The sequence below is a fragment of the Convolutriloba macropyga genome, chromosome 12 (assembly GCF_964194025.1).
Source record: "Convolutriloba macropyga chromosome 12, txConMacr16.3, whole genome shotgun sequence".
Taxonomy (NCBI): Eukaryota; Metazoa; Xenacoelomorpha; order Acoela; family Convolutidae; genus Convolutriloba; species Convolutriloba macropyga.
In genome coordinates, this window is record NC_134479.1 from 29,531,048 (window position 1) to 29,558,047 (window position 27,000).

Here is a 27,000-nt window from a genome sequence, read left to right on the forward strand (position 1 = left end):
TAGCCGCCCTCATCTTCTCAGCCGGCTATTATTGCGCTCGTTTTTTTTTTTACTTCGTCAAACTTTTTTTCGCTTTACCATTTTGCCGCTTTTTCGACATTTTGCGTGAAATCTTTTTGACTTCTCTAGGCTAGTTTCTCTCTTCTCTCATTCTGCTAAAAGTGAATTTGAACATCAGTTGCTAAGCAAAGCAATTCAAAATGAACAGAGTTGGTATAAAAAATTGAAGTCAGAAATAGAAACGGGATAAACTCATAAAGCCCAATTTTAGATGCCCGCTATTTGAACATCGTTCCTATAGGTCTTAGTTACCATCTCTAATGCTTATTGGTATTGATAATAGCCCCTGTAGCCTCTCTCTAGGAAACAGAAGTATAATCAACTACGAAATGCCATCAAAATAAATCGGACTTAAAAAATATTTTTGTACAAAAATCTTTTTTTTTCAATATATTCTATTCGTTCAATCCTTATCATGCTTATTGGAATCAACGGCGGCTATTTTCCGGCAATCTGCCGGGTATGTTTAAAATTTATATCGGTCCATGTTATCAAAAGGCAGCGTAGTATTTTATCAATGGATTTGAATTGGCGGGTATAGTATTCACAATTTGTAGATTTTTAGAGTCGTTCAAAATTGAAATGATAGTCACCCTAAAGAAAATGGTTATCATATTTTGCCAATTGCACATTCTTGCGCTAAGAAAGTGAATTTCTGCGCGCCGCAATCCCGCATCGGTTTTCAAACCGGTCACGAATAAAAATTCGAGCCGTTTTGGTTGTAATTTCTGTCGCAGCAGTTTTAAAGTAGGATGGGTAAGATATTTTTGTTTGGAGAATTTTTGTTTGTGTTGTTAATATGCTTATATGTGAATCCTGTATTCTAAATTCGGTTGAGTTTTTCAGCAAAATGTTGAGAAATTGTTTCCTAAGAAAGGCTTAAAATATTGACTGTTTAATTATTAAAATAATATTTCTTCTTGTTTACTTTGTGTTTAATCAAAATTTTTATTTGGAGGGAAATGGAAACCGGAATTGCAGCTTCTAAAAAACCTGGAGTGATTTGGTTGCAGAAATGTTATAGAATAGTGAAATACGAGAAGAAATTTTGTTTATACAGAACTTTTGAGAAAATTCAGGTTGGTGGAATAATCAGATTTTTTCCCTTCTTCTGAAATTTTTTCTCTCGGAAAATTTTTAAAAAGATTTTGGCAGTGTTTTTGCGTCTTTGATTTCAAAAGATTTATTGCTTGATTTCAAACTTTTGGGCAAATCTGTCGATCAGTGCATTAATGCAAAAATACGCATTAGTGTGTTTGTGCATACTTTTGAAAAGAGCAAATCTGTTCGAGGAGAAAAGAAATAGATCTGATCAGCTTTTCATCCAGTAATCAAGCTGAATTGTTTCCGGTTTAATTTACACATATGCTATAAAAACAGTTGTGAACAATTTTATCACATTTTTTTCCAACTAAACAACCATTTTGTTTGCTTTTGAATCCTGTCCTGATCAAAATGCAAGCAATACCTAGACTCGTTCGGCTTGCTCTTTAAATAGAAGATTTTTAAATAATAAATAGAAGATTTCTTTTTGTCTACAAAAAATATAGACATTGAATATGAAAGCATTAAATGTGAATGCTTGAAAACTGAAACTATATAGAGAATGTTGCAAATAAAACGCGGTCTTCTTTCGCCATATTCCCACTGATTTCAACAGAGTCATAAAACCTACGTTTTCAAATCTAACAATTGTTGCGTTTCGTTAACATATCTCGTGTTCTTATCGGCATGATTTTGCACATGTGGCCTTCCTTCATCACTACGATTTTCACAACATGTAGTATATTTTTCGCAGCATGCAAAAACCATTGACCTCATATTCAAAATGACTTGCTCTTAGAATAACTTAAAGTTGTATTAGGCATCTTCGACTACTTTTGAAGGTTAATTCTCGGCTGTGTTTTTTTTCTGTTTTATTTTCTCGTTTCTTGAAGTTAAACGTAGTTTCTATAAATCACAAACTAAGACGACTTTTACCACATTCAGTGGATTTTTTGACCCGTTTTAGAACTTAGCAGTGTTTTTGTAAACCTGATTTCATTTCTGGCGTTTCATAATTTCTACGTCACCATTAGTCATTAAACTCACTCCAAGGTGTTAACCGTTACTGTACCTATATTTAAACTATAACTAGGTTTACTTGCAATTTATAAACCAGTTTTTGCTGTAGTTTAACTACCATCTTAGTCAAACGTATAATCTTCATGGCTTTTTTCCGGGTCTGTTAATGATGCAACAATGCATAACTACAAAGTCTAATTCTATTAAGCTGGTGCGAAAATTTTGTTTGTTGTAAACAAGTTGTTTCGGTACAAAAAAAATCTGAAGTTTATTTTTGGCTCGAATGGTCGCCTTTTGCACCTCGAAAAATAATAGATTTATGCATGGTTCCTTTCATAAATAGTCAAATGACCGTTTTCGTAACTAGTTTTGTGTATTTTAAACAAAAATTTCTTAGATGTCTCAATGTGTTTCATATAGCTAAGTTATCAATTTTTCATCGCTTTTTTCAGCGTTAGCCAAATGAAAGCAGTCCACGACTAGCCAAATGGAAAGTTGTTCATATCTAGTCAAATATATGTGTAGCACACTAGACTAACTTTTCATTGAGCTTTCGTTGACATAGCTTCAAACATAAGTCCAATTGATCTTTAGCCCTCCGCCATACCCCATAAAAAATAGGCGCCAATGAACTGCTTTTGAAAACTGCGTATGTAAATTTTCTCACTAAAAATTTGGTAACAGATTTTTGCCATTTTCCGCTTCACTTAAGCGAGACTAAACCCCCGATTTGAAATAGAAACTAATTGGCCGCGAAAAAGGGTAACTGGAGCTAGATACTCTAGCTTTGATTGCTTTATTTTGCCCTTTTTTCCATTTATTTCTGACATTTTAAGCTTTGAGGGATCGCTGTTTTCAGTTTCAAACTGGGATTATAGCTGGGAATGGGTAATGTGTTGATGATTTGGCTAATCAGCTTTCTTCAGTTCACTATTGTCCCAAATAAAGGCCATATAGCACAATTTCAACACTTTTCTCAGCTAGCCGAAACTTTTTAGAAACAAATTTTTCACTAATGCTATACGAATGCGACTAATTTTTACATTTTGTTTTCTTATTTCAGATTTTTTAAGTTTTTATATCTACTAAAATGAAAAGAAATCAAAACCTTTTTGTGTTCATTAGTTACGATTATTGTGAAAGTCGAAATACTCGATTTTGTTAGCTTTTAAGGAGGCCAGTAGGGTCGTGGGTTTTCCAACTTTTTCAAATCGAGTACAAACTTAAGGAATGTTGTGACGTCCCAGCAACAAATCTTGGAGTAAGTTTTTCTCGGGACAAAATTTTTCTGCTTTATGAGCAGTTGACTTCAGTGACGTAACATATCTGTTCACGTCTTAATAGAACAGTGGTTTAATATGAAAGAAATTCCCTTTTAATGAACTCTTGATCCCTAAATATCATTCACAGTCCTTCCTCAATTATCACCGCAGTGGCCTCAAAATTAGAGGCAAAAGTGGAAAACTAGGAAAAGTCGGAGACTCTTTGGAGGAATAGTCCACTTTCGAAGGTTTCTAGTACCCAAATCAAAGGAATAAATGTAGGTTTATGACTATTTTAGTCGCCACGCCGCCAAGCCGAACATAACCAAACCGAAAATAAAGCTGATTGTTTATTTCAATCTACTTTTTACTATATTTACCTGGGGTGAATAATACAAAATGATCTTACCAACCATGCAAAGTTGTGTATGATTCGTAGAAAACATACCTAGATCACAAATAAAATCTAGAACATAACCAAACCGAAAATAAAGCTGATTGTTTATTTCAATCTACTTTTTACTATATTTACCTGGGGTGAATAGTACAAAATGATCTTACCAACCATGCAAAGTTGTGTATGACTCGTAGAAAACATACCTAGATCACAAATAAAATTTTGCTTAACATGAAAAAGGTCATTATCAGAAATCTAAAAGTAGGAAAATAAAAATTTTCAACGTATTTTTTTGTACAAAATCGGTGTCGAAGGTTTGTCGTAAATATCGACAAAAACCCTATTAACAACGAATAATTTATTGCAGTAGACTCATCGTTAGTTTTTTTTTGAAGAAACATGATTTTCAGAGACCGTGGGACCGAGGACCGTTTCTTTTCAATTTTTTTTAGCGATTCTCAAATAACTTTCCTGAAAATTGATTAGAGTTCTTTTTAAATAGTTTATAATGCTACCTTTTCTGTGGTGTGATATCTCAAGAAATAAACAAAATGCTCGAAAACAGGTTCGATTTTTTGATCGGTCTGTTAAGTGACAATTCTGACCAAAGTTTGTAGCCCAAAACTTCTGAAGCTGTAAACCCTGAAGCTTATCCAAAATTGGGACTCCTACCTATCGCTTACAGTTTAGATAACTGACTGTTTTCTTGACGTTTCGCTTGTTTTCACTTCAGATTTTATCAATAAACAAAGCAGGAGAAATCCCCCCGTACAGATTGTCAAAATAGTTGTTTACTCCAATAGCCATAAATAATTCTTCATAAATAACCCCTAGTAATACTTTGTATATTTTTTCCAGGAAAACTACCTATAAAGTTTATGGCTAGTATTAACTTTTTAGTTATTACTAGTTATTACAACAAAATGTCATAAAGTACTTCAGAAGTTCACTCACTTTTAGTCTGCAACATAGCTGTCGACTTTATTTTAGTCGTGTCAAAAAACGACTCTTCGCCAACATATTTTAAAATTTTTTATTGGTTAATTTTTGACAGCCAATTTTAAAAAGTCTCAAAGTTGATCAATAATTGTAATTTAACTGAAATTAACGCATATTATGAATCTGCCATGTATGTTAAAATTGCTCAAAACTGACAGCTGAGGTTTTTAAATCTCTTTATGAGCTGAAAAGAACAAAAACGCAGCTGAGTAGTTCGCTCAGTAAACTAAGTAATAATAATTACAAATAATTGACATCTGTTAATTATAGTTTCGTCAAATTCTGAGCCACATTCAAATGAAGTTTTTTCAGTCATTAACGAAACTTCAAGTTGTGTTTATTGGTGTCATAATTTTTGTTTAATTAAGCAACAGATCGCTAAAATCGTTAACAAAATTCTGTTAATTAAGTGAAAAGTAGAAGCAAAAAAGTTCATGATTACGCGTGAAAGATTTTTATTTGACAATTATAGTAAAAAAAAAGACTTTGGTTCGTTCAACTTATAATACTCTTTTTCGTGATCATGTTTTGCCAGTGCTAATTATTATTATTATTATTGGCTCTTAAAAAAGTTTGTAGCAATCATTTGGGTCCTGTTGTTGTTTTTATGCTGTATTTTGCTTGATTATATTTTCTGACCGATTTCGCTTTTTGTCCTCAAAAACGAATAAAGTGGTAAAGTACGGGGTAGACTCCTGCTTCAGTTCTCTGAGCTTTACTATATGTCTCTAAGTTTAAGTACATTTCAGCGAAACGGCTCAGCAAGCAGTAACTAAAGGGGCTATTTTGGGGTCTAAATTGGCTATTTGGTTCCACCCTGTACCCGCTTTTACCAAGAACCACTCTAGCCAACCTTTTTTAAATCTCCTCTGCGCACTGAGGCTATTTACTTCATTGAACAGTGAGCTAGCTATAACCAACCAAAGTCAATCTTATCAGTCATTTGAGATCGATTCCTCCGATGATAAATTTTTTATTGCTTTTGTGATTATCAAAGCCTGAATAAAAGAAGGATAACCAAAGGTTTTTCATTTAACATATAACGTGGGAGTTGCCGGACATCCAATTTCAATCCATTTATAGTCCATTCTAGGTCTAGTTTTTTGTTTAGTCAATGAAAATTCTTTGAATTGTGTCAGAACTTATCCTGCTATATTTTTTTTATGTCGTCAAGATTTTTGTTACCATCCGATAAAATCACAATCACTTCAAATCTCCTTTTTGTTCATTTGTTCATGAAATTTAACTGAATTGCGTGCGTGACGTCATTCTTCGCTCTTTGTGGAGAGTGTTTTTTGTTCACTCGTGTGATTAAGTTTTTGGTCACACCTGACTTACTTCCTTCTCAAAAATGAATCCCTCACTCTGAAATTGAGTTTTCTTTACATTAATTCAAAAAGATAATGAATGTTATTTGAGCGCGGGGCATTGTAGATGAAGGATATCTGAGGACAGCTAATAGAATTAACGGATCTTTTCCGTTTGTGCACCCCCCCCCCCCCCCCCCCCAGCTTAGTGGGCGCATATTATTTGCACCCCTCAGACGCACGGGCCATATTTTTACATAATGATTTACTATGTAATGGCACGTGCTCTGTAACTGGGGGCGCATAACGTACTGAGGGGACACAAACGGAAAAGATCCGAATTAACAATAAGGTAATCAGATTCTTAATCAAAGTGTAACATCTCAGCGTTTAATAAGAGGATTTTTCTTTGGTCTGTTTCTCCAACTATCTTTTCGAGACTGCAGAACTACGAAGCTATTACTGCTTTTTATCTGGCATTCTGCCGGGTATGTTCTTCATCTTGTGATTTCTGACTTTTTGATCTCTTCTGCAACTGAAGTGTATGTTCATTGACACTTCACTTAATCAAATCATAGGCCTAACGATAGAAAGATCCAAAAAATTTACGGCCTCTGAATATTTATACTAAGATTTTTTTTGGCAGTCCGAGTAAGTGTGATTCCGTTGCAATTGGTTTGCATATATCGTACGTAGAAGAGACTATGACTGTTTATGTATGATTTATGATTCCTGTGGTCATGTGATCATCATTTATGTTCACTATTATGACTGCAGATAACGCTGAACCTAGTCAAGGGTACGAGTCTAGGCTTTTGTCTATAATAAAAACTTGTCAAGCTATTTCCGTTTTCTTTCAAACTGTAGTATTATTAAACAGATGACTGATATATGCTGTTTTCTCTGACAAATTTTGATTGAATTTCAATTAAATCTCTCTCAAAAGACGTTTGAAGCAATTGTTTGTTATATTTACCTTTTTAGTACGCGTTTTTGTCTGATTTTTTTGCTCTGATTCATTCAATGTTTCGTCGACTGTAGAGGCAAAAACCAATTATAAATCCGAGGACCTAAAAGAGGGTGCATTTTTTAAGAGGTCTACTTGTCTCTGAAATGCCTTGCGTACTGAAATATCTAGGGAACCCTACTCTCATTAGAGAACTATTTTTGTTCACGTATTACATAACGTATAGTTTTCAGAGCCCTCTCAATTTTTGAAATTTGACCTTGCATTTGTCTGTAGTGAGGCTAATTGTTCCGACCCCACTTGTGGGGGAAGGAACTATATACTCAAATGGGTTTTTTTTTTTTTTGTTCAGTGAATTTTGGCCGATCGATATATTCGTCGTAGAGAAATGTGAGTGGTATCATTAAAAAGCTGGTCCAGCGTAGAATTCAAAAGTAAAAAGATTTTTTTGAATTTCGTTTTTTTCGAGGAGTTATCGAGGATTGAAGTTTTGTGTGAACAATGGGATCTTTAGCATGATTGTTCACTTTTAGTACAATTTTCTTCAAACTAAGATCTTTTTTACGAAAACATTAATTCAAATTTCTATAAAAAGAATAAATTTTGAGTTCGTAAAAGTTGAATGCAAGGCGATAGAAAGACTAGTTCTGGTCTCATAGGGAAGTTCACTATCAAAAAAAAATCGAACTCTAATTGAGAGCCCTTTTTTTAATAAAACTTTTCTCTTTTTTGCTTTTTTAAGTCACCTAGAGACAAGTCACATTTTATATCGACGTTCTATTAATGACAAAACTCCTTTATAGTCGAATGAAGCGCAATGAACAAAAAACGTCGTTTTCAAGGAATTGCTCATGTTTTTTTTTGGCTTCGATTCTGAGTTTTCGTAATTTTGAATGAAATTTTGAATTTCTTTTTGAAGTTTTACTATTTTTTTTGGAGTCCTATGGTAGGGATTCATTGACTAACAGTGCAATATGTTCCATAATGAGCATTAAGTGAACATGTCTATTTCATTGAGGGGGCGGCTAATGGCTGTTAAGACTTAAAAAATAATTTTTCGAATTTTTTTTTGAATATTAAAGAATCATAATCTTATTATAGTGAATTGTAAGTCAGTCCAGGGGTGAGAGCACCCTCTTCCTTCCTACTGCAACCAAAATTAAACTGGTTAGCGGTTTTATCTTCTATCTATTGGTTATATGACTTCAATGACAAAAAATTTCAATTTTTTAAAATTTTTTTTGGATTTTTACGTATTATTGGTTACTTTTGAAATCTTATCACATTATCCAAATATTGACAGTTCCCATTAGCTTAAAAACGATGTTCTGTGGATGACCAATAAAAATTTTAAACAAAAATTTATGGTTTAAATGGCTTCGACACGTTCTTCTTGCACTTTTCTACCGATTTTTTGGTTTTCTCCTGTTTTTTTTTGTTGTTTTAATAGTCATTATACTTACTGTGATCTCATAATGAATACCTATGCATGACAAACATAAATGTACTGCCACCGGGGCATCTTTGAGCGTTTTTATTGACTTCCGTTGAAAGCTATTGAATTTAATGTCTGTTAAAATAAAAATCATTTTTCGAAAATTTTATTTGAACAATAACAATTCCTAAATTTTTCTTGAACTGTTAGTGAGTTTCAGTATTGACTGGACCCACTTGCTTTTTACTGCGACTAAAAATATTCTGTTTAGCTGTTTTATCTTCTAGCTATTGGTTATATGACTTCAATGACAAAGATTTCAATTTTTTTAAATTTTTTTTTTGGATTTTTTGAATTATTGGTCACTTTTGAACTCTTTATCACTTATCCAAAGATTATTGTAATCCAATTGGCTTAGAGAGGACGTTCAGTGGATCACAGAGAAAGTTTTCAGAGAATAGCTAATGGTTTAATTGTCTTCGACACTTTCTTCTCGCATTTTTCTACTGAATTTTAGTTTTTGCTGTTTTTGTTATTGTTTTCTGTCATAAGACTTATTGTGATGTCTTTTTAACTATCTATGCATGACAGACATCATTTTCCTCCCTATGGGTTATATCTGAGCATCGTCATTGAGCTCCGATGAAAGATTGAGTTTACTGGCTGTTAAGGGTTTAAAAATAATTTTTCGAAACTTTTTTGAAATTCAACCATTCCTAATTTTTTTTCGTGAATACTCTTGGTCATTGTTGGTTCTAACAGAATCCATTTCCGTTCTACTATAGCCAAAATTAATCTGGTTAGCGGTTTTATCTTCTACCTATTAGTTTTAAAACATCAATGCCACGAGAATTCATATTTTTTTTGGGTACTTTATTTTGTTTTTCGATCCTTTTGAAATCTTATCACATCATCTTACTGCTGAGAGTCCCTATTGGTTTAGGGAAGAAGTTCAACGGATCATAAATAAAGTTTTCATGGAAGAGCTTATGATTTGAGTTGCTTCGACATTTTCTTCAGGCACTTTTCTACTGAATTTGTGGTTTTTGCCTCTCTCTGTTGTTGTTTTCATAGTCATTAACTTGTTGTAAGGTCTTATTGATGAAATACGATTGGCAAAAAAACTTATTGTCCCCTCGAGGCATCATTTATTGTATATAATGGCTTCCGTTGAAGGCTAATGAATTTAATGGCGTTGATAATACGCGTTTTCCCGCAATTTTCGTGCGTCTAATGTATTTGTTTATATTTGTTGATTTTTTGAAATTATATTGATAAAAAAGGTTTTCCCATTGCTCCTGAAAAATTAATTTAAAATTGAAGAGTGTTTAGTGAAAAGTTCATTTTTTTAATGCCTTCGACCCTTTTGTCGCTCAATTTTTTTTCCTGAATTCGCTGTTTTTGTTCTTTAGGTAGCCGTAAATTGCTCACAGATCTCATAGGCTTGTAATTGAGGACTGAATGAATGATGTTGCTCGAAACATTCAGTATATAGCGAATAGGTTCCTTTCGTCAAATTTAACTTCTATTCATCAATCAGATGTCCCATCGAATTTCGTGTATTTCAAGAAATAACATATATATTGATATTATGTGCCACTGTTGTTTCGTTTTTCTGAACGTTTATTGAATGGCCATTTTTTGCGTTTCTTTTTCTCTTCCTTCAGAACAATCGCGTAATAACAGATCCCAATGGTTTTTAAATGTGGCCCAAGTAAACTTATTTAATCTTTCAGTATAAATCCTTCAACTGAAATAGCAGAAATAACAACTGAATTAAAAATACATATTCAGATGATAGCTATTGATTTTAATGGTAGCAAAGGTTTGTGTTTTCGCAAATCGTTTGTAATTTTTTGAGTTTCTCTTTAGTTTGTTTCTATGGCATAGTCTGACCACAGACGGGTGCTTTTGGTTTTGTAATGACTTTTTAGTAATTTATCAAGGATTTTTTTATTAAAAACCAATGTTTTTTAAGATTTTTGAATTTTCTTGGTGCAAAAAATGTTGATTAATTTTTAAGTTTCGCCTCACTGTTCGTTCTTTTTGTCGGCTTGTTACCTAGTCTCGTTAAGAAAACTTTTCATCTGCTGTATAGTTAGTAAAAGGTAAACTTGTGTAGTTAAGGTTTTATCTGACTGCATTTTGACGTTGTTACCAGGTGCTTTTAAATTTAGATATTCATTTTTTGCCGCCAAAATTTTGTTGGTGCTATTTTTTTTCTAGTCTCTTCAATGTCAGGTCACGTTGGTGCTGTAATGAAGCATGGCATTAGTAATTCAATTAGTAGATAGAATGTGTAACGATTGTTTTAAACTCAAACATCTATTTTTGTTATCTCTTGATTTGGTTGACATTTTAGTCAAAAATGTAGATGAGCTCGGGTCGGAACATCATGTGCGAACGCACATTAACGAGCCGCCTTGTTTCCCTTAGCGAGCACTTTTGATGAACCAACGATTATCTATCATCATCATTATAAGTGATTAAGTGCTCTTTGATTTCGTAAGATTCGTCATTGCTTTCACCTGGAGGCTAGTCTACCTAACCGAACCGAACGCTGGCTATTATCAACTCCTCTTTTATGCTTCTTTTGAGAGAAATTTGTCCGATGTCAGTATCTTATGGTTGTTCAATGAACCCAAAGAATCAGGACTTAGATATTACTTTTTTAGGCAATCGCCGAACGTCTCGTACAATGCGTACTCGAAATACCCAAACATGGAGGAGCTATGTACCCCGTTTGATCACATCAACATTCCACCAGTTGTGCTCGTGGAAACAGGGACGACGCCAGGTGTGAAAGAAGGGGGTGATCTTGGGAGTGACGTCACTAAAGGATCAGGTCAGTGATATTCTTATATACTATCAGAAGGGGTTGCGTGCTCGAACAAATGTCAAGTTCAGGTATCTAATCCCATTTTCGCTCTCCGAAATGTGCCTGCACACATACTGTTTTAGTCTGATTTTTGAACAATTAACAGCACTGTATTTTCTCGTTTGATGCAATTCACAATAGTTCTCAAAAAAAAACTTTGGAAATTTTATTGCTTTTCGATTTTTAGTTCATTGCAGTTTTTTTATCATACTTTGTTCATCCTTCCAATGAACCATAACCGACAAATTAATTTTGATCTTGGGTACTCTTTCAATTTACAGAAATTGTGATAAAACATGCAAAAATGCAACAAATTTGCAGCCTTCGTCGTGGATTTTAATAAAGTGAAGGATAAATTTAATAACTAAACTAACTAAAGGCGTGTTATAACTCATAAACCATACCCCCATTAATGTCTCCAGGGAGGCATGGCTAATTAATCTAACACCGGGGATCGAGTTTCTTCAGTTTTCCCCAAAATTTGGCCTTTCTGAACTCGCCCGACGGAATTTGTTTAGCTCATTTACATGACAATATTAGTTCTCCCTATTTTCCCAGTTTTCTCCCATTTTGTTCACGTCCCTCGGGAGTTTTGATGGTGCAAATGGTATTTTAATGGTGATAGTGAAAACAAAAATTTCTTTGCTTGCATTACTGAAAGCATGCTACTTTTTGTTTTCTTTTTGCTAATAATAATAGCAACTTTGTTTTGATACAAAGTTAGCAAAATGATTATTTATATTTGAAAAGAATAGGAATGCAAGCGTTGGTATTTGACTCTGCTGATTTATATAATAATTGAAATTTTCTCTGTTGTTTGTTGGTAACTTCTACAATTGTTTAATTTGTTTTTCGAGTATTCTTAGAAGTCGTGAAAAGCCTTTAAAATGAAAAGTGATTACTGTGGTTCATTATACAACTCTTTTAATTACATAAAGTATCTTGAATTTCAAAATTGAACGCTTAATTGCTCTCGAACGAAGTTTTAAGCAATTATTGTAGACGTGTGTGTCTTGTTGATACAAAATTTTCGTTTTTGTTCTAGAACATTCTTTCGCTCTCTTGAGCAATTTGACTTTTCAAGTGACTTTTTCACGCTTGAATTTTTGATTTTTGCCACTTAGTGACTTTTATCCCCCCGGTATTAAAGTGAGCTCCCAGCAATTGTTCGAGAGCAATCAAATCATCCGATATTAATCGGTTTATGTTTCTTAATGGATTTTTAGGCTCCCTATTTGGTTTTTTGCTTATTTTTTTCAGAAATTTTTCAAAATAGTTCACGTGACTTCCTTCAAAATAAAGAAATTATAGCCGGAAACGTTGCAGTTGCAAATGTGACAAATACTTCAAAACAAAACTTTGAAATAATGAAGAAGCTACATTGAAAGGCCCCGGCTATTTTGGTCCTGCTTACTTTTACTGTACATTTTCTTTTTGTTGACTTCACAGTTTCCGGAGGTAGTATAATTGGCTTTGGCCTAATAACTAAAAACATCAATCAATAATAATTTCAGAAACTTTTCTCTAGAAGTTTTCCAACTTCTTTCGAAATAGTTCAAAACAGAAAATTTGCCAACTTTAAGAGTCCTCTTCAAATCTTAAAAAGCCAAGCAGGGACAAACAGACGAGACAATATTATTCAAAAATTTGTTGAAGCATCTTTCTTGTCTTTTTGGTTTGGTTGTATTGGAAATTGGAAAATTGATTGCGTGTAAACAGAAATAAAACCTACAAGCTAAATGAGTTGAAAATTCACAAACAATAACTGACATGTTAATTTTTGGTGTTAATATTTTCAAAAGCGATATTTTGCGATCAAATTCTGCAAAACGGAGGATTTGAGGCTAATTGAAAACTTTCTTGAGCTTAAATAGCCACCCGGAGATTGGTGGCTTAGCAAATCAGCGCGGAATCAGTCTAAAATCATTGTTTTTTTGTTCATGGCCATTACTCTGTTCTTGTCCCAATTTACACTGGCCAGTATTAGTTTTTGTGTAACATTTCATACATGAAAAATAGTATGTTCAGCTTAACTCTCACCTACAAGGTTTGGTTTATCTGAAATTTAAATTTCCGCGTGTGTATTTTAAAATTTTATTGCGTAGCGAGTTGTAACAACTACGCGAAGTAGGCTTTGTGGTAATTAACCAACAAACTAGCTCACAAGTAGAAAGAGCGTGTATACTACGGCAGTAATTACCAATTATAATTTACAAAAGCATTGCATTATGGTGCTCAGAATTAATTTCGGTGTGTGAGTAAATTTTCAGACTACAGTATAAACTTAGTCTGGGCTAACTCATTGAACCAATTTTTTTTATCATAATGAGGATAAACTTCATAATGAGCATAAATAAACTTAAATTAAAACACACTTGATATTCAATGTTCCAGAACTGAATTTCGCTTTCAGTTTTCTCTGAAATTCTCTGAGACTCAAGTCCGGGCAGGCAGGAACATAATTCTTTAGGAATTAGAGTGGAATGGGATATGGAAAATGGGCAAAATATGCGTATTAAATTTCATCTGCCTAAATATATTCATCTTACTTTTTTATTAAAAGATCAATATCCTTCGTCTCTGCTCCTTCAATTTTTGTTCACAAGAACTTGCGGTAAAGGTTTCTCTGATTGTTAAAAAGAGCCGCTACACAATCAAATTTTTGAATTTTAAAAATGGTCAGCGCCGCAATGCAATTCGCATTCTTTTTTTCGTGGTGTAACTGTGGGTTGCTGATGATATAGTGGGTGACTCGGAGTTTTGTTATTTTTAATTCTAATTGAAACCCGAACTGTCGATATTCAGTGCGATTCATAGAGTAATTTGAGATTCATGTTTTTTCGTTTTATTGTCTCCTGCTTGCCAATTGAATGTCTTTTGTGCTAGTTTTTAAAACTACATGTTCTCTGTTAACCAATATTCTCTCCTTCAGCATAATGATGAACGTATTAGCTTTTGCTATCAAAAGCAAGCCTTAATAAATATGTTCCGTTTCTATTTGTCATTGTCAAATTTATGCTTTTCTTTTGTCCAATATACGAAAAATAATTGATGTAACAGCACGTTGACCTTTCGCTTTTAATACGGGTTTCAGTGTTTATCAAACATAATAGTAATGTTTTACTGCAAAATTTCAACAACGATTTTCCTTCTTTTTTCAACTGAAGTAATTGCCGTAAAATTTTGTCGCTTAAGTGACACACAATTACGTATTTTTCAAGCGTTTAAAAATTTATGGTCTGGAAACAAAAACGAAATCTTCATTTTCATCTTGAATGACTAATTCTTTATATACGTTTTGTGAGCTTTAGCTTCATGTTTATTTTAGTGGGGGATTGTTACATTGTTGAGCACCGCGGTGTTTAATGCATTTTTGAGACTGATTAATTTTTAAGCGCAATTTTCAGACAAAAATGTCTGTTTTGAGAGCAAACACGTGCAATGATTACTGTTCACAAATCCTGGCCACTTAACCATGACAAAAGACCGTGTGACAAAATCGGATCACATTGAATAGGATAATTAAAATTTGCTAAAAAAGAGTTTAATTCATGGGCTTTTACCGTAATTTCTTTCATGGGGAGGGGTGGGTGGGGTTGGGTCTAAAAAACCTGTTTATCCTTGATTAATTTGCTGAAATTTTTAAAACATGTATTATATTTGTATTCTCAAAATGATGCTTTTTATGATGGCCGAAGTTAACCTCTAAATTAGATAAATTACAGTTGTCATGATTTTGATTTTAATGTGATCTTGAATCTTTTGTTTATGAGCAGTTCCGCAAATTAAGCCTTTATAAAAGATCGATTGTTTTTCATTACTACAAATTGTTTATAGATGGCTGTTTATTTTTTCAGAGTATTAAACACACAGATTAGGAAAACGGAATGAAAAGCTTTTTAATGTCAGCTGCGTAGCGTACAGTGCAACAAAATTAGAAAAATTTGGTTCCGTAGACCGTTACTAATCGGTAGCTATATATATTTTTTTCGTTGTTATAATATCTATTTCATGAGCTCAAATTAGTAGCATTGTAGCGGCAGGGAAAATTAATAAGTGCGTCATTTCCAAAGTATCATTCCAGTTCCTTTCAGCCATAAAAATAATGACGTTGTTTCAAAGGTCAACTTAATTCATGCATTTCTTCTTTTTGTAAGGTTTATTTAACATTACTACTTTGTTAATCTTGATTGATGGGAGCTAACATAGATTTAATCCGATATTAACAACCCATATTTTTGACAAATGATGATTTTGAACTAACGCATATGCATGATGGCCAAATTCATTCCGGTATTAATTTAGCCGAATAATGTTCCTGTGAACAATTTTAAACAACCAAACCATTTCCCTAATTTCTATTCCATGGTCATATCCAAAATGCCAATCAGGAAACAGTTGAACTCTTGGTGAAACTCAAAATTGAACAAAGCTACAAATACACCCCCCCCCCCCGCCCCATTACCGTAAATGTCCCATAATAGGGAAGGCATAATTTCGTGGGCGTGGGACTATAATAAACAGCGGGTTCGAGGGGGGCGTGGGGGGTGGGGCTATGCTATATGCTATGAGAAAGACCCTGTCATTGTCATCGTCATTTATTATTGACTGTGATTACTGACCAAAGTCACTCGCGTAAATTGGGTACCAATTTAATCTAAAAATAATTTAAATAAATTGAAAGCTTTGATCTCGAGCTCACGGTTTTTCTGCTGAATAAACATCGGGTTCGAGTAACACTATTGCTACCATTCTCAAATTCAAAGATGCCTTTTTGATTCATAATCTTTCAAATCTGAATATATTTAACGTTCACTGTATCAACTTTGACATCTATGCGGCTAAAAATTTCCCCATACGCTTTAACCAACTGCATAAAATGCGGGTTAAAATATGAGAAATTTAATTCCCTAAACTCATGGGGAAAATTTGAGAAGGACAAAATTTCATGGGTAGCACATTATGCATGCAATGTGACATTGATGTGTTATAAGTGCCACCATCATAGCACTGAACGATGAATGGCATTTGAATTTTCCATTTTTAACCCCCCCCCCCGCTCAAGTTTAGCGGATGCATATTATTTACAACCTCCGAAGGCCTCCTCAATAAAATACACACTGATTTGATTGGTTATGTAGATATACATGTAAAAGCGAATGATAAAAAAAATTCTATCATTTCTTTTTAAAAAAAGAGTTGAGATTTTCCGGTGAAAATCCGAGAAAGGGTCAAGAAATCACAGTGCGGGGGGGGGGGGAGGACTCTTTAAAAAATCGAGGAATCAAATTGATGAGAACTTGTGAAAAGTTGAGAAAGGGTTAAAAAAAATCAGTGAAGAGATAAAGACTCAAGTTGCTTTTTGCACTTGATGCGTAAAATGTTGTGAAAAGGCAGAGGCAGACTTGTTGAGCGGCTTGTAAATTGATTTTCATCAGGGGAAAATTTAACATGCTGAGTGCGTAAGTGGGTCAGATTAGCCAAAACTTTTGTAATTCGAAAGCGTATTAGATTTCCACCAATTCTCAGAAAATTTCAGGAAATCACGTCAATAAATAACGCAAGCATTAGTATCATTTTTCTGATAAACAAAGAAAGCATCAGTAAAAATTTTTTCGGTGAAAAAACGATCCAGCTGTTTAGATTATTGTTGCAAATCTGTTTTTTTTCTAAGATTTACTAATGTGAGAAAATTTGTGGGTAAATTGTTTAAAAATACCTCTTAAATCTCGTCCAGATTTATTCGAACAGAGCCGCTAATTTATTTTTTAGTGTTTATGGCAAATTTATCGCGACTATAGAACAGTTATCGAGTGGATATTTTCAGTACCTGCTACCAGCTAAGTTTAAAATTTTGAAATTTTTGTAAAAAAGAACTTTGAATTGTTGACACAACTGTTGCTGTACGTAATCCATTTTACTACAAAATATTGACAGTGAAGGTAGTATAACATATTGTGAGCTAAATGTTTTATTTTTGCATCTAGCTCAAGTTAAATTCTGCCCAGTGTTAATCGGTTAGAGGAACTTTCCCTATTTTTGTAGGAAGTAAATTTACTGTCACTTCTTTCAGCGCCTCATTTTGTCCTGATGGTTGACTATAATCGATTTGAGGCTCCTTTTCAGTTGCCTCTCTCGCCTACTCCGTTTGAAGTGAATTGATGAAGCGTTCTGAAATTGACAGTATAATGCAGTGTACCATCATTTGCGACGCTCGCTTCAATTGTGTAAATAAGAGTTGTTGTTTTTCCCCCGCTTTTTGTTTACTTTAAGTGCCTACAGACAAGTAAGGAAAATTCGCGATACGTGAATGAAATTGTTTGTGTTTATGTGTTGGTGAATTTTATATAGCTAATTTTAGCTGTTGGGAAAAGTGTTTGGAATACATGTACTGGTCTTATGTTTCTAAATTTGAACCATGATTAGTGATTGAATGTGCATTATGGTTCCGAAAAATTACAAACTTTAATCGTTTTCTGTTTCCTGTTAATGAAAATAAAAATTGTAGTTAAAAATTTGAGGCATTTTTTTCCTGTAGAGAACTGTGTTGTTAATTTGTCTAATTTCAAACGTTTTTACGTTCGTGTAACGGAAGTGCGGAATTATTTTGAGAAAATTATTTTGTAATCGTTGGCAGGACAGTCTGTCTAAAATCAACGTACATAATTACTCATGTTTTGTGGTTTAAACTGTTCTTTCTTAATCACCATTCATGTAATCATTCTTTGAACATATATTCGAGCCAAGCTTAAAATCATGGATTCTTGAGCTACATTTTTTGACATTTCGTAAACTGTTTTTTAACAGGACGAAATGCTCAATTATTGAAAAAAATTAGGATTGATCTTTTCAAAATTTCCTTAAAACCGAACCCATAGCGGTCTCTAATGTCCCACAGTACAGCACGATAGGCAATCGTTAAGGTGAATTTGAAAAAGTTCAAGATCTAGAAGTTGTCTGATTTTGTACTTAATTTTGAAGTTGTATTTCCTGTTCCCAAAAAAACTTAACATTCCCAATTTTGAAGTCATTCACTCTTTGTTCACCCTTCCTTCAAATAGAGAGTCTAATAGAGAGCTCTACAAATCTGTTTTCATTGACGTTATGGTATACGTACAATGACCGATGAAAATTTGACTACTGACTACGTTCAGTCGTACCACATACCCTTAGGTACAAGAGTTTACAATAAACAGGTTCAATGGATAAAGTGCCGCACCAATTGGCGCCATTAGGACTGAAACACATAAAATTTTAAAAATAATCGAATTTAATGTGCTTAATAGTAAAATAACTTTCCTCCAAATGTGTTTTTTTAGAGTTTCAGAATGCTTTAGTCCAAAATACAATTCGCCTTTTCCCTGGTGCCTAAGATCGAGTGCGCTGCACCTTAAGTGCTTTTGAGAACAGCTTGATCATTCCTTCTATTGTTAAAATCTTAAAATGTAAATTAAAAAAACACCTTTTGGTCGATGTCACGTAAAAAAAATTATAATTAAACATTATTACTTTAAATGAGAACCTTTTTGTAAAAATAATTCTCCATCTTTGTGCAATGTCAATTTAAACATTGTAATCGGTGCTATGTATTGCCCTACTTTGGTCGGCTGCAGAAACGTGACCCTAATTAAGTCCTCCTATTTGGAGTTTTGAATAGTTCATGCTTGTTTCAATTCCATCCCCCCTTCCAACTAACTTCCCAGTTGTGAGACTGAAATTTCAACTTCAATCGGGAATTTTCCCATGAACCTCCCCGTGTGACATCAAAGAAAGCGTTGCTTCCTGGTGTAAGTATTAATTACGGAACACATCAAGAGCTATAATGTATTATTCACTACCGGTGTCTGACTAATAAGGCTTTTAAATTTTTTAAAAATTGTGAATAAATTATGCATTTTTCGTGTTGTTTGATTTTTAACACGGCCAAAAGTTGTTACACGTGCTACTTGAAATCACTAGTTGTTTCCTTTTTGTAAACATAATGTGCCGAAGCTTTAATTGAGCTAAAACAATCTTGTAAAAAATTTTCACATGCAAAACAGATGATTTTATGCGAAAAAATATTTCTAGGTGAAAATTATAAGTTGAATTTGTCTTTAAACCTGTGTTTGAAATAATCATTAACTAGGGGCCTTTTACAGAATAAGATTTAAGAAAAAAATAATTTTCTTGTTTGCATGGGATACTTTTCAGAAAATAGAAATTAATTTCTCAACATGAGTCCCATAGTTGCCCCACTTACTTAAGATAACATTTTTGACTCCTTCTTAGCAAATGAGTAAGTTCATCACTCCTTTTAATAAATTGTCAAATTCTGATGAGAGCTCTTTAATTTTTTATCTGCTTGTAATTGGCTATGACTCATTTTACACTCGAACTAGATTAAGTTTTCAGACACGCCTATTTCCTCCCCCCTCTCACGTTCACGATCTCAATCCACGCGTGCACAACTTCCGTTAATGAAGTTTAGAGCTCAATTGTCATTTGGGGATTAAATTGTGACCTCTTCTATAATGAACGACTAGACAAATGATATGCTTGACTCATTTTCTTTAAATTACGTGAGTCTAATTCGTTTTGCTAGCAGATGATGAGATTGAGCTGACCTTTAATTTTTCTCTGAAATGGGCGACCAATAAAATCAAAATTTCCAACTCTACAAACGCATAGTGTTACTGACTTAAGATTAACAGAATATAGCGCAGCTTAGCTGACAGTTTAGTTGGCTTTTGCTTAAAAAAACAATTATAATTTTACGGATCTGCTTTTTTAAACAATTTTTCTTTTTAATAATTAAAAAAAATTCTACCATCTTTCCAATTCTAAGTCTTTCCCAGGTCCTACAAATGTGTATAATTAGTATTTTTTATTCTTCTTTTTCAAACTAAACTCGATTCGGCCGAAAGGTTCAACCGATTTACGGCTCTGAAAAGGTAAATTTGTGCGTTACGTAATCAAATTTTGGGAGAACAATAAAAAATAATGAAATTGCAGTTTGAAACAAATTTTTTCTATCAGATAAGCAAATGCTTCCTAGAGTGATTAAATTTGTTGGCACGAATTTGTAAATTGAAAATATTTCCCCCATTTAATAGCGACGGAGCATAGCAGTGGCAAAAAAAATAAGTAAAGTTAGGAAAATTCTCTTAAATTGGCAAAATTTAAAAGGTAATTAAATATGAAAATTGTTGTTTTTATTGCGTTGAATTGGCTTTGCTTCGGTGATTTCTCATTTTCCATTTTTGCTTTTTCAACTTTCCAATTCACCTAATGTACTGCTTAAATTTGCCATAAATAACAAACATAAATAGCAAAATGAAGAAAGTCACTTTTTCGGTTTTTCATGTTAGCAAAAAGTAATGACGTGTTTACTTTATCTTTGCTGCAGCAAAAAGCGCTGGGTTGCAACAGTTCAATTTTCCGTTACTACTTGTAAACATAAATAAATAAACACGCCTTTAAACCCGAGGAAAGTTATAAAATTCAAAATCATTACCCTTTATGTTGGTTCAATAAAGTTCAATGTTATAAGTCTGCAAGTTCTAAGAATGAAAATAATTATCGGTTTTTTTATAACAACCCCCCTCCCCAGCGCATATCGGCTTAAAGTAATTAGAGATTATCTAAAGTAATATACTTTTTTAATTTTTGAGGTTTTAATTTGAAATCTGGGCTCTAATTTGCGAAATAATTTTGCGGCAATAGAAACCGCAATGTGATTAATTAACTCTCAACGCATCAAGGCGCTTAAAAATAATCTTTTTACAAAGAAAAAAGATGAAGCATTATCCAAAATATTTACTTCATCTGCCTAAATTCACTACATGTGAAATTTTATGACGTCATAAATTGACGTATGAATACAGACTTGTTGTCATGGAATCAATTTGAAGGCGTTAAAATTGAAGTGGTATATTGAAGCGTTTTTATCAGTTCTTGCGTCAATCTGGTGATTATAGTTCACGTATAAACTTTCAGGGGAAGGGTAGAAAAGTCGATGAAATGGGAAAGGTGAGAAAATTGCAGACAAATTGAAGGCGAAGACAATACTAGGAAAATTGCCCGCTTTTGGGCAATTAGGAAAATCTGTCTCTGATTGCTCATCAACCCCATTTCATAGAGACGGGAACATGGGTCGGTTTTTAGTTTATTGTTTTCTGAAGGAAAGCGTATATCGGATATCGTGTATTTTAGTTGAAAGTGCAGAAAATTTTTATGGACGTGATGTAGTTGTTCCTGATCTCATATTAATTGTTGTCCCATATATCAAAGGAGGGGGATTAGGCTTTCATTATCAACAACGATGAAAACTATCTGGTCTGAATCTCACATATTAATGTTATATTAATTAACAACCATTTCCCTATCAAGTTTTTCTTCAACTTAATAGTAAAATCGAGTAACTCGGCATTGGTATATTGCTCTTTCAAGCTGTGAATGTAATTATAACCCTAGAAACAAATGAAGTTGCGACCTTGAGTCCCATTTGCTACGTTATAAAACCACTTCTCAAAGGATTCTATCTATAACTTCGATATGGTAAAAATAATGTGTTAATGTTTCTTTTTCGCCGCAGTACCAGTTTTATTTTTTTCGCGTTTTCTACTAATTTTGAGCAAAATGAATGTCGTTATTCAAGCTTGATATACAGCCCTCAATCAGGTTTTGACTTTCACACCATCGAAATAGCCGTGTATCTTATAAAAACAACCGATAATCTCAAACGCATTTGTGATTAAAAAATAGATCAAAAGACCAATTTCGTATCACAAAAAGTTTCAGAAGAAGCGTAAATCACACTTTATCCCCCAATTCTGCATAAAATGTAAGAAAACACTGTCTCTAAGATATATATTTCTTTTCTTCAACCTTATGCAGAATTGTTACCCAAAGTGTGAAGTTGTGTTGCCTCTCATTTTTTTTGTTTCTTTAGAAAAGTTTCTACGTTACAGACGTGTTTCTCTATATATTTAGTTCGCTCGAAGATTCGCTAAATAACGTGTAATACGATAACGGCCTTGACAACTACTAAAGGTTGCTATAACATTAAAATCATTCTAGCTTCAAAAAGAAACTGTATTTTTTTTTTGCTACTGCAGTCCGTCAGCTACTGTTTTCTGATAATGAAAATAATCCATCCCTCAAAAAAATTTTTTTTTGCTTAAGTACCGCGACATTTTGTCAAGAAAATTTCCATGTAAGAAACTGATTTTTTGATTGTTGTAGTTTCGTTCTGGCACATTTGTCCTTTATGTGATCACCTATTTTTTGCTGCTCAATGAGCAATTTTATAGAAAGTTTTGAAATTTTTTGCTCATAAAAGGAGTTTGCATCAATTTTTTTAGGCCTGTTGGTCTTTTTAGGGCATTTGTTTTGTCTTTGCGCTTATTTGAGTGTTCGATTGTTTTTCTTTCTGGAGATTGAACCAAAATAAACCCCATAAAACCCAATGACATTAAATTTTGTTGTCATCTTTTGGAAAATTTACTACTATCTGAACTGCTCAGTTCACAGAATTTGTTGGGATGGTGTAACGTCCTAAAGTACGGTTTTTATTTTAACGGATATATTTTCTCTTTTTTGCTGATCCTTTCCAAGGCCATATATCGACTTGATTTTTTTTTACCTTATTAAGATGAGAAAGTGAATTTTTATTTTATTGATATCCTGTAAACTTTCTCAAAACTCCCATTTATATTTAAAATAGAATTCCCTTAGTTAACTTTTGTGTATTCGATTTATTCATACTAGAGGAATTTATGGCAGTGCTAATCGGTTTTTATATTTACATTGTACACTTTTCTATGTTCAATTTAATTTTCCGGCATGTGCCAGCACGCTCCAGAAGTGTTATTTTTTGAATTAATCTTGATGTATTTGTTCTATGATCACTCAAATGTAAATACAACCCCGGTTCTTGAAAAGTATTATGTTCATGAGGACACAACCAAAATTGTCGAGCGGACAATCGTTAACCAGAAATTCAAAATTCAGTCTAAGATTGAAATCTCTTTTAAAGAGAAGTCTTAAATAGCTTTTGGCCCTCCTCCGACATAATGCTCTATCCGCTCAGGTCCTGTACAACAAAACATTGAAAGTAATTATTTATGTGACATAAGAAACCTCGTTTTTAGTTAATTAATTTGACGAGAAACGTTATTTCAAAAAAATATTTAAAATAACAATATCACTAGCCTTAAAGTCACATTACAGATGGCATAAATTGGTGGCGTAGGAGTCAATAGAAATTTTTTTGAATGACAACACCACTTTTTAGTTGTTTTTTTTTGAAATTTTTCTGGGATTCATTTTTGTTTAGCACTTGGTCAGCTTCTTTGAATCTACTTTTAACTCTAGACCGTGGAGAGAAAATCATCGCACGCTGGGTGGTTTGTCATAACAAACGTCGCAACTTCTGTTTCAGCAGTGTCAATGAAAATTTATGTTTAAATTGTAAGGCCTTTACTTGCGCTGAATCGTTAAGGCTTTTCTTTATTTCCTTGAATTTTGCCAGAGTGTCATGATTGTAGCTGTCAATTACGATCAAATGTCTTAATTTTGGATAAAATATTTTTAATTCGCTATTTACTTCTATTCAAGTTATTGATGTTTAATTATGTGCGAGGAAATAACTGACTCTTAGTAATTGGTTCTTTACCAGGAACCTTCGGGGGTCGCTGTTCAAAATTTGCCTATACTAATAATTGACATGCACAAATGTATGTTCTTATTTTTCAGTGTTCACTTTTCTCATATCATAGACTTCTAATTAATTTTGTTGATTCCATAATTTGCTATCGATAACTTAATAACTGTAAGGCAACGCGTGCATGAAGTTTCAATTTTCGGTACAATTTACACAGTGTAAAAGAGTTTTCATCTGTCCAGGAGACAAATTTTTAAAACTGTTTCGATTTTATTTTGATGTCTGTTATACCTGCTGGGGGGAAGACGCCATGGTTTTTTACTTCTTTGTTTTCACAAGACAAAGCTATTTAATTTGTTTTTGTTTGTTATTCTTTGTTTAGCGGTATTTTGTTTATTGAAAATGTTTTGTTGAAATGAAACAAAACTTTTGTGCATTATGTTCCACATGAATAGTTTCTTTAGACTTTTTGAAAGTTTTGTTTTTGGCTAATTAACTTTTTGTATTGATGCTAATAAAACGATTGTCTATATTTTTGTTTTTTGATTGCATTTTTTGCCTGTTTAATAATTTTCCTTTGGGCTATGGCGTCTCATCAGCTACCTTGTATAGATTTTTCTGTTTTGACGTTAAAAGGTAACCCACCGGAATAATAGAATTTTGAATGAGGTTTTGAAGTTCCGAAGTGGCACAGAAAATTGATATATGTCTAACTTTAATATACAAAAGGCACTTATATTTTGTTTAAAAATATCTTTTTTTTCTTCAGGACTATAACCGCAATGTTTAAAAAAAATGATGAGTTTGTTTCGTTTCCTGCACACATGCATTTGCATAATTTTGGCATAACTTTTGTATTTCAGAGCATATTGCACGTATATTATTTAATTCACATTTTATTTACATGCATGCGCGAAACTGGCGAACTTCAAAATGTTGCGACAGAAATTAGTTATAAAAATAAAGAATGTCGGATTATTAAAATTGATGATTTTGATTACCGCTTGATCGAAATTGATTTGTGACTGTCATTTTTTCGACTGTCTCCTTTGGGTGCAAACAAACAATTGACAGGGAACTGAACAAGCCGTTTGGGGGCACAGAATACTCCTACACATACAATGCATCGTATCAATGCATTTTGTAGGCTATGCTATTGCAGATACGATTGCATTCCTAATTTTTTTTTGCGTGAGCAGGCGGTAAAAGATGTTAATTTCTACTGGCCTTAGTAACTTTTGGGGAACAGATGCACAAAGAGGTGGTTATCACAGTTATGACCTAATTCTCTTCTAAATCACGAAGATATAGAAAACTTTCAAAAATTTACATTTTGTTGGAATGTAACTGCTGTATAAAATGATAGATTCTAACTCAAACCAATCAAGGAATTATGTAATACTGTATTAGATGGCCGATGATATGTGCCATTAACGAGTCTACGAGATAAGACAAGCCACAAAATCAAATGACAAAAACAAACATTAATTACGACCCAAACTCAATGTCTGTGTTTGAAAACTAATAACAAAGTAGAAATAGCGTCACGTAAAAACCAAATAGCTTATCCTTCACTAATTAATATATAAGGCTTTTCCTGAGGTAAAAAGTACACTAAAAAGAGCAAAAGGGCAAAGTTAAAAGAACACGTTCACATTTTTTGAATAATTAATTTCCAAGTCATGAAAACCATCAGCTATCAAGTTAAATGATTAAATAGGTTAGTTTATACCTCCATGGGAAATCCTTGAGAAATGTCATTAATCAGAATAAGTTATTTAACTACAAAGAAAACCACAGATACAGGAAAAAGTTCAAAAAGTCAATTACACAAACACAGTATTGAATCCACGAAAACCACAAGCTTTTCACTGAAATTATGTTATGTTCATTGGGCCTCATTTTCAGGTTTTTCTCATCTGTAAATAATTCAGCCTCTATTTGAAATCTTTCCAGTCTTTAGTTAACATTAAAAACAATTGCTTCAAAAAAAGACATCACCCCAATACAGTCGAATAAAATCTTGATTGTAAAATCCACGATTAGACCAAATCTAGCCTTACTATTGCTTCCCGTTCATTACGCGTAATTGTTTCCAGATTCAAGTGAGATAGATGAATTGACAAAAAGTCATTATTTTAAAGAAATAAATGAAGATTTTTGTATAATTATTGTGTTAAATTAACTAAAAACAGGCAACGTTTTTGAAAACTCTTTTTAATTCAGCAACAATAATGAAAATCGACAAAGAAGCAATCCTATGTTTGACAGGGTTTATTGTTGCCAATTTCACAAAAGTGACAACTTTTTCCTACGTGAAGTTGATTAGGTCCCAAGCAAAAAGATCTTTCCCCAGAAGATTAAAAGATGAAATTTCTTTCAGACATTGATTTTTCTCATGTTCGGACCGAACAAAAAGCTATATCGCTTAACTGTATCACTTAGGCATCTGACGTACGAGGTGCAATACCATAAGTGAAATGCTCTCAAACAAAATTTTGTAACAAAGATATGGGTCCTGTTAATTTTGCGTTTTTTTTGCGTGAGCTTTTTTGGCCTGACTGATTTGTTTTTTTTCTTGGTTGTTAATTTTTCAAAGTTGACTTCTTCATGTATGCACAATAAAAATTTCTTGAGATGAAACCTGCACCATACTTATCCTTCGATTTTTGCTTTTCCCTATAAGTTGTAATTGAGAATGCAAACTTTAATTGAGTTTCAATTAAATGCCCGTGATCTGAGCTATACATCTTTTTGCTATATTCACTTTTTTTATTTACAGGTCGCAACGCAACATATTGTTTCAAAACTATATCGGACAGAATATGTGTGGGATTCGATTTTTTGAAATCTGTGAATATAGCAGATTTTTATTTACAGGTCGCAACAATGTGTTTCAAAGCTATATCGGGCAGAAAATGTGTGGGATTCAATTTTTTGAAAAAAGATTTTTCGTTAAGTCTAATCAGATAGTCAAGCATATAT

General features: G+C 33.2%; 1 protein-coding gene across 10 annotated transcripts in view; it reads left to right on the plus strand.

The window, feature by feature from the left end:
- The window catches only part of LOC142351046 (uncharacterized), a 113,807-nt gene that overhangs the window by 64,526 nt on the left and 22,281 nt on the right, over positions 1-27,000 (plus strand). For all 10 annotated transcript variants that reach the window (XM_075403108.1, XM_075403110.1, XM_075403113.1 and 7 more), the window contains exon 8: positions 11,167-11,336. In XM_075403108.1, coding sequence (XP_075259223.1) covers positions 11,167-11,336 — 170 coding nt within the window. The remainder of the gene's footprint in view (positions 1-11,166; positions 11,337-27,000) is intronic.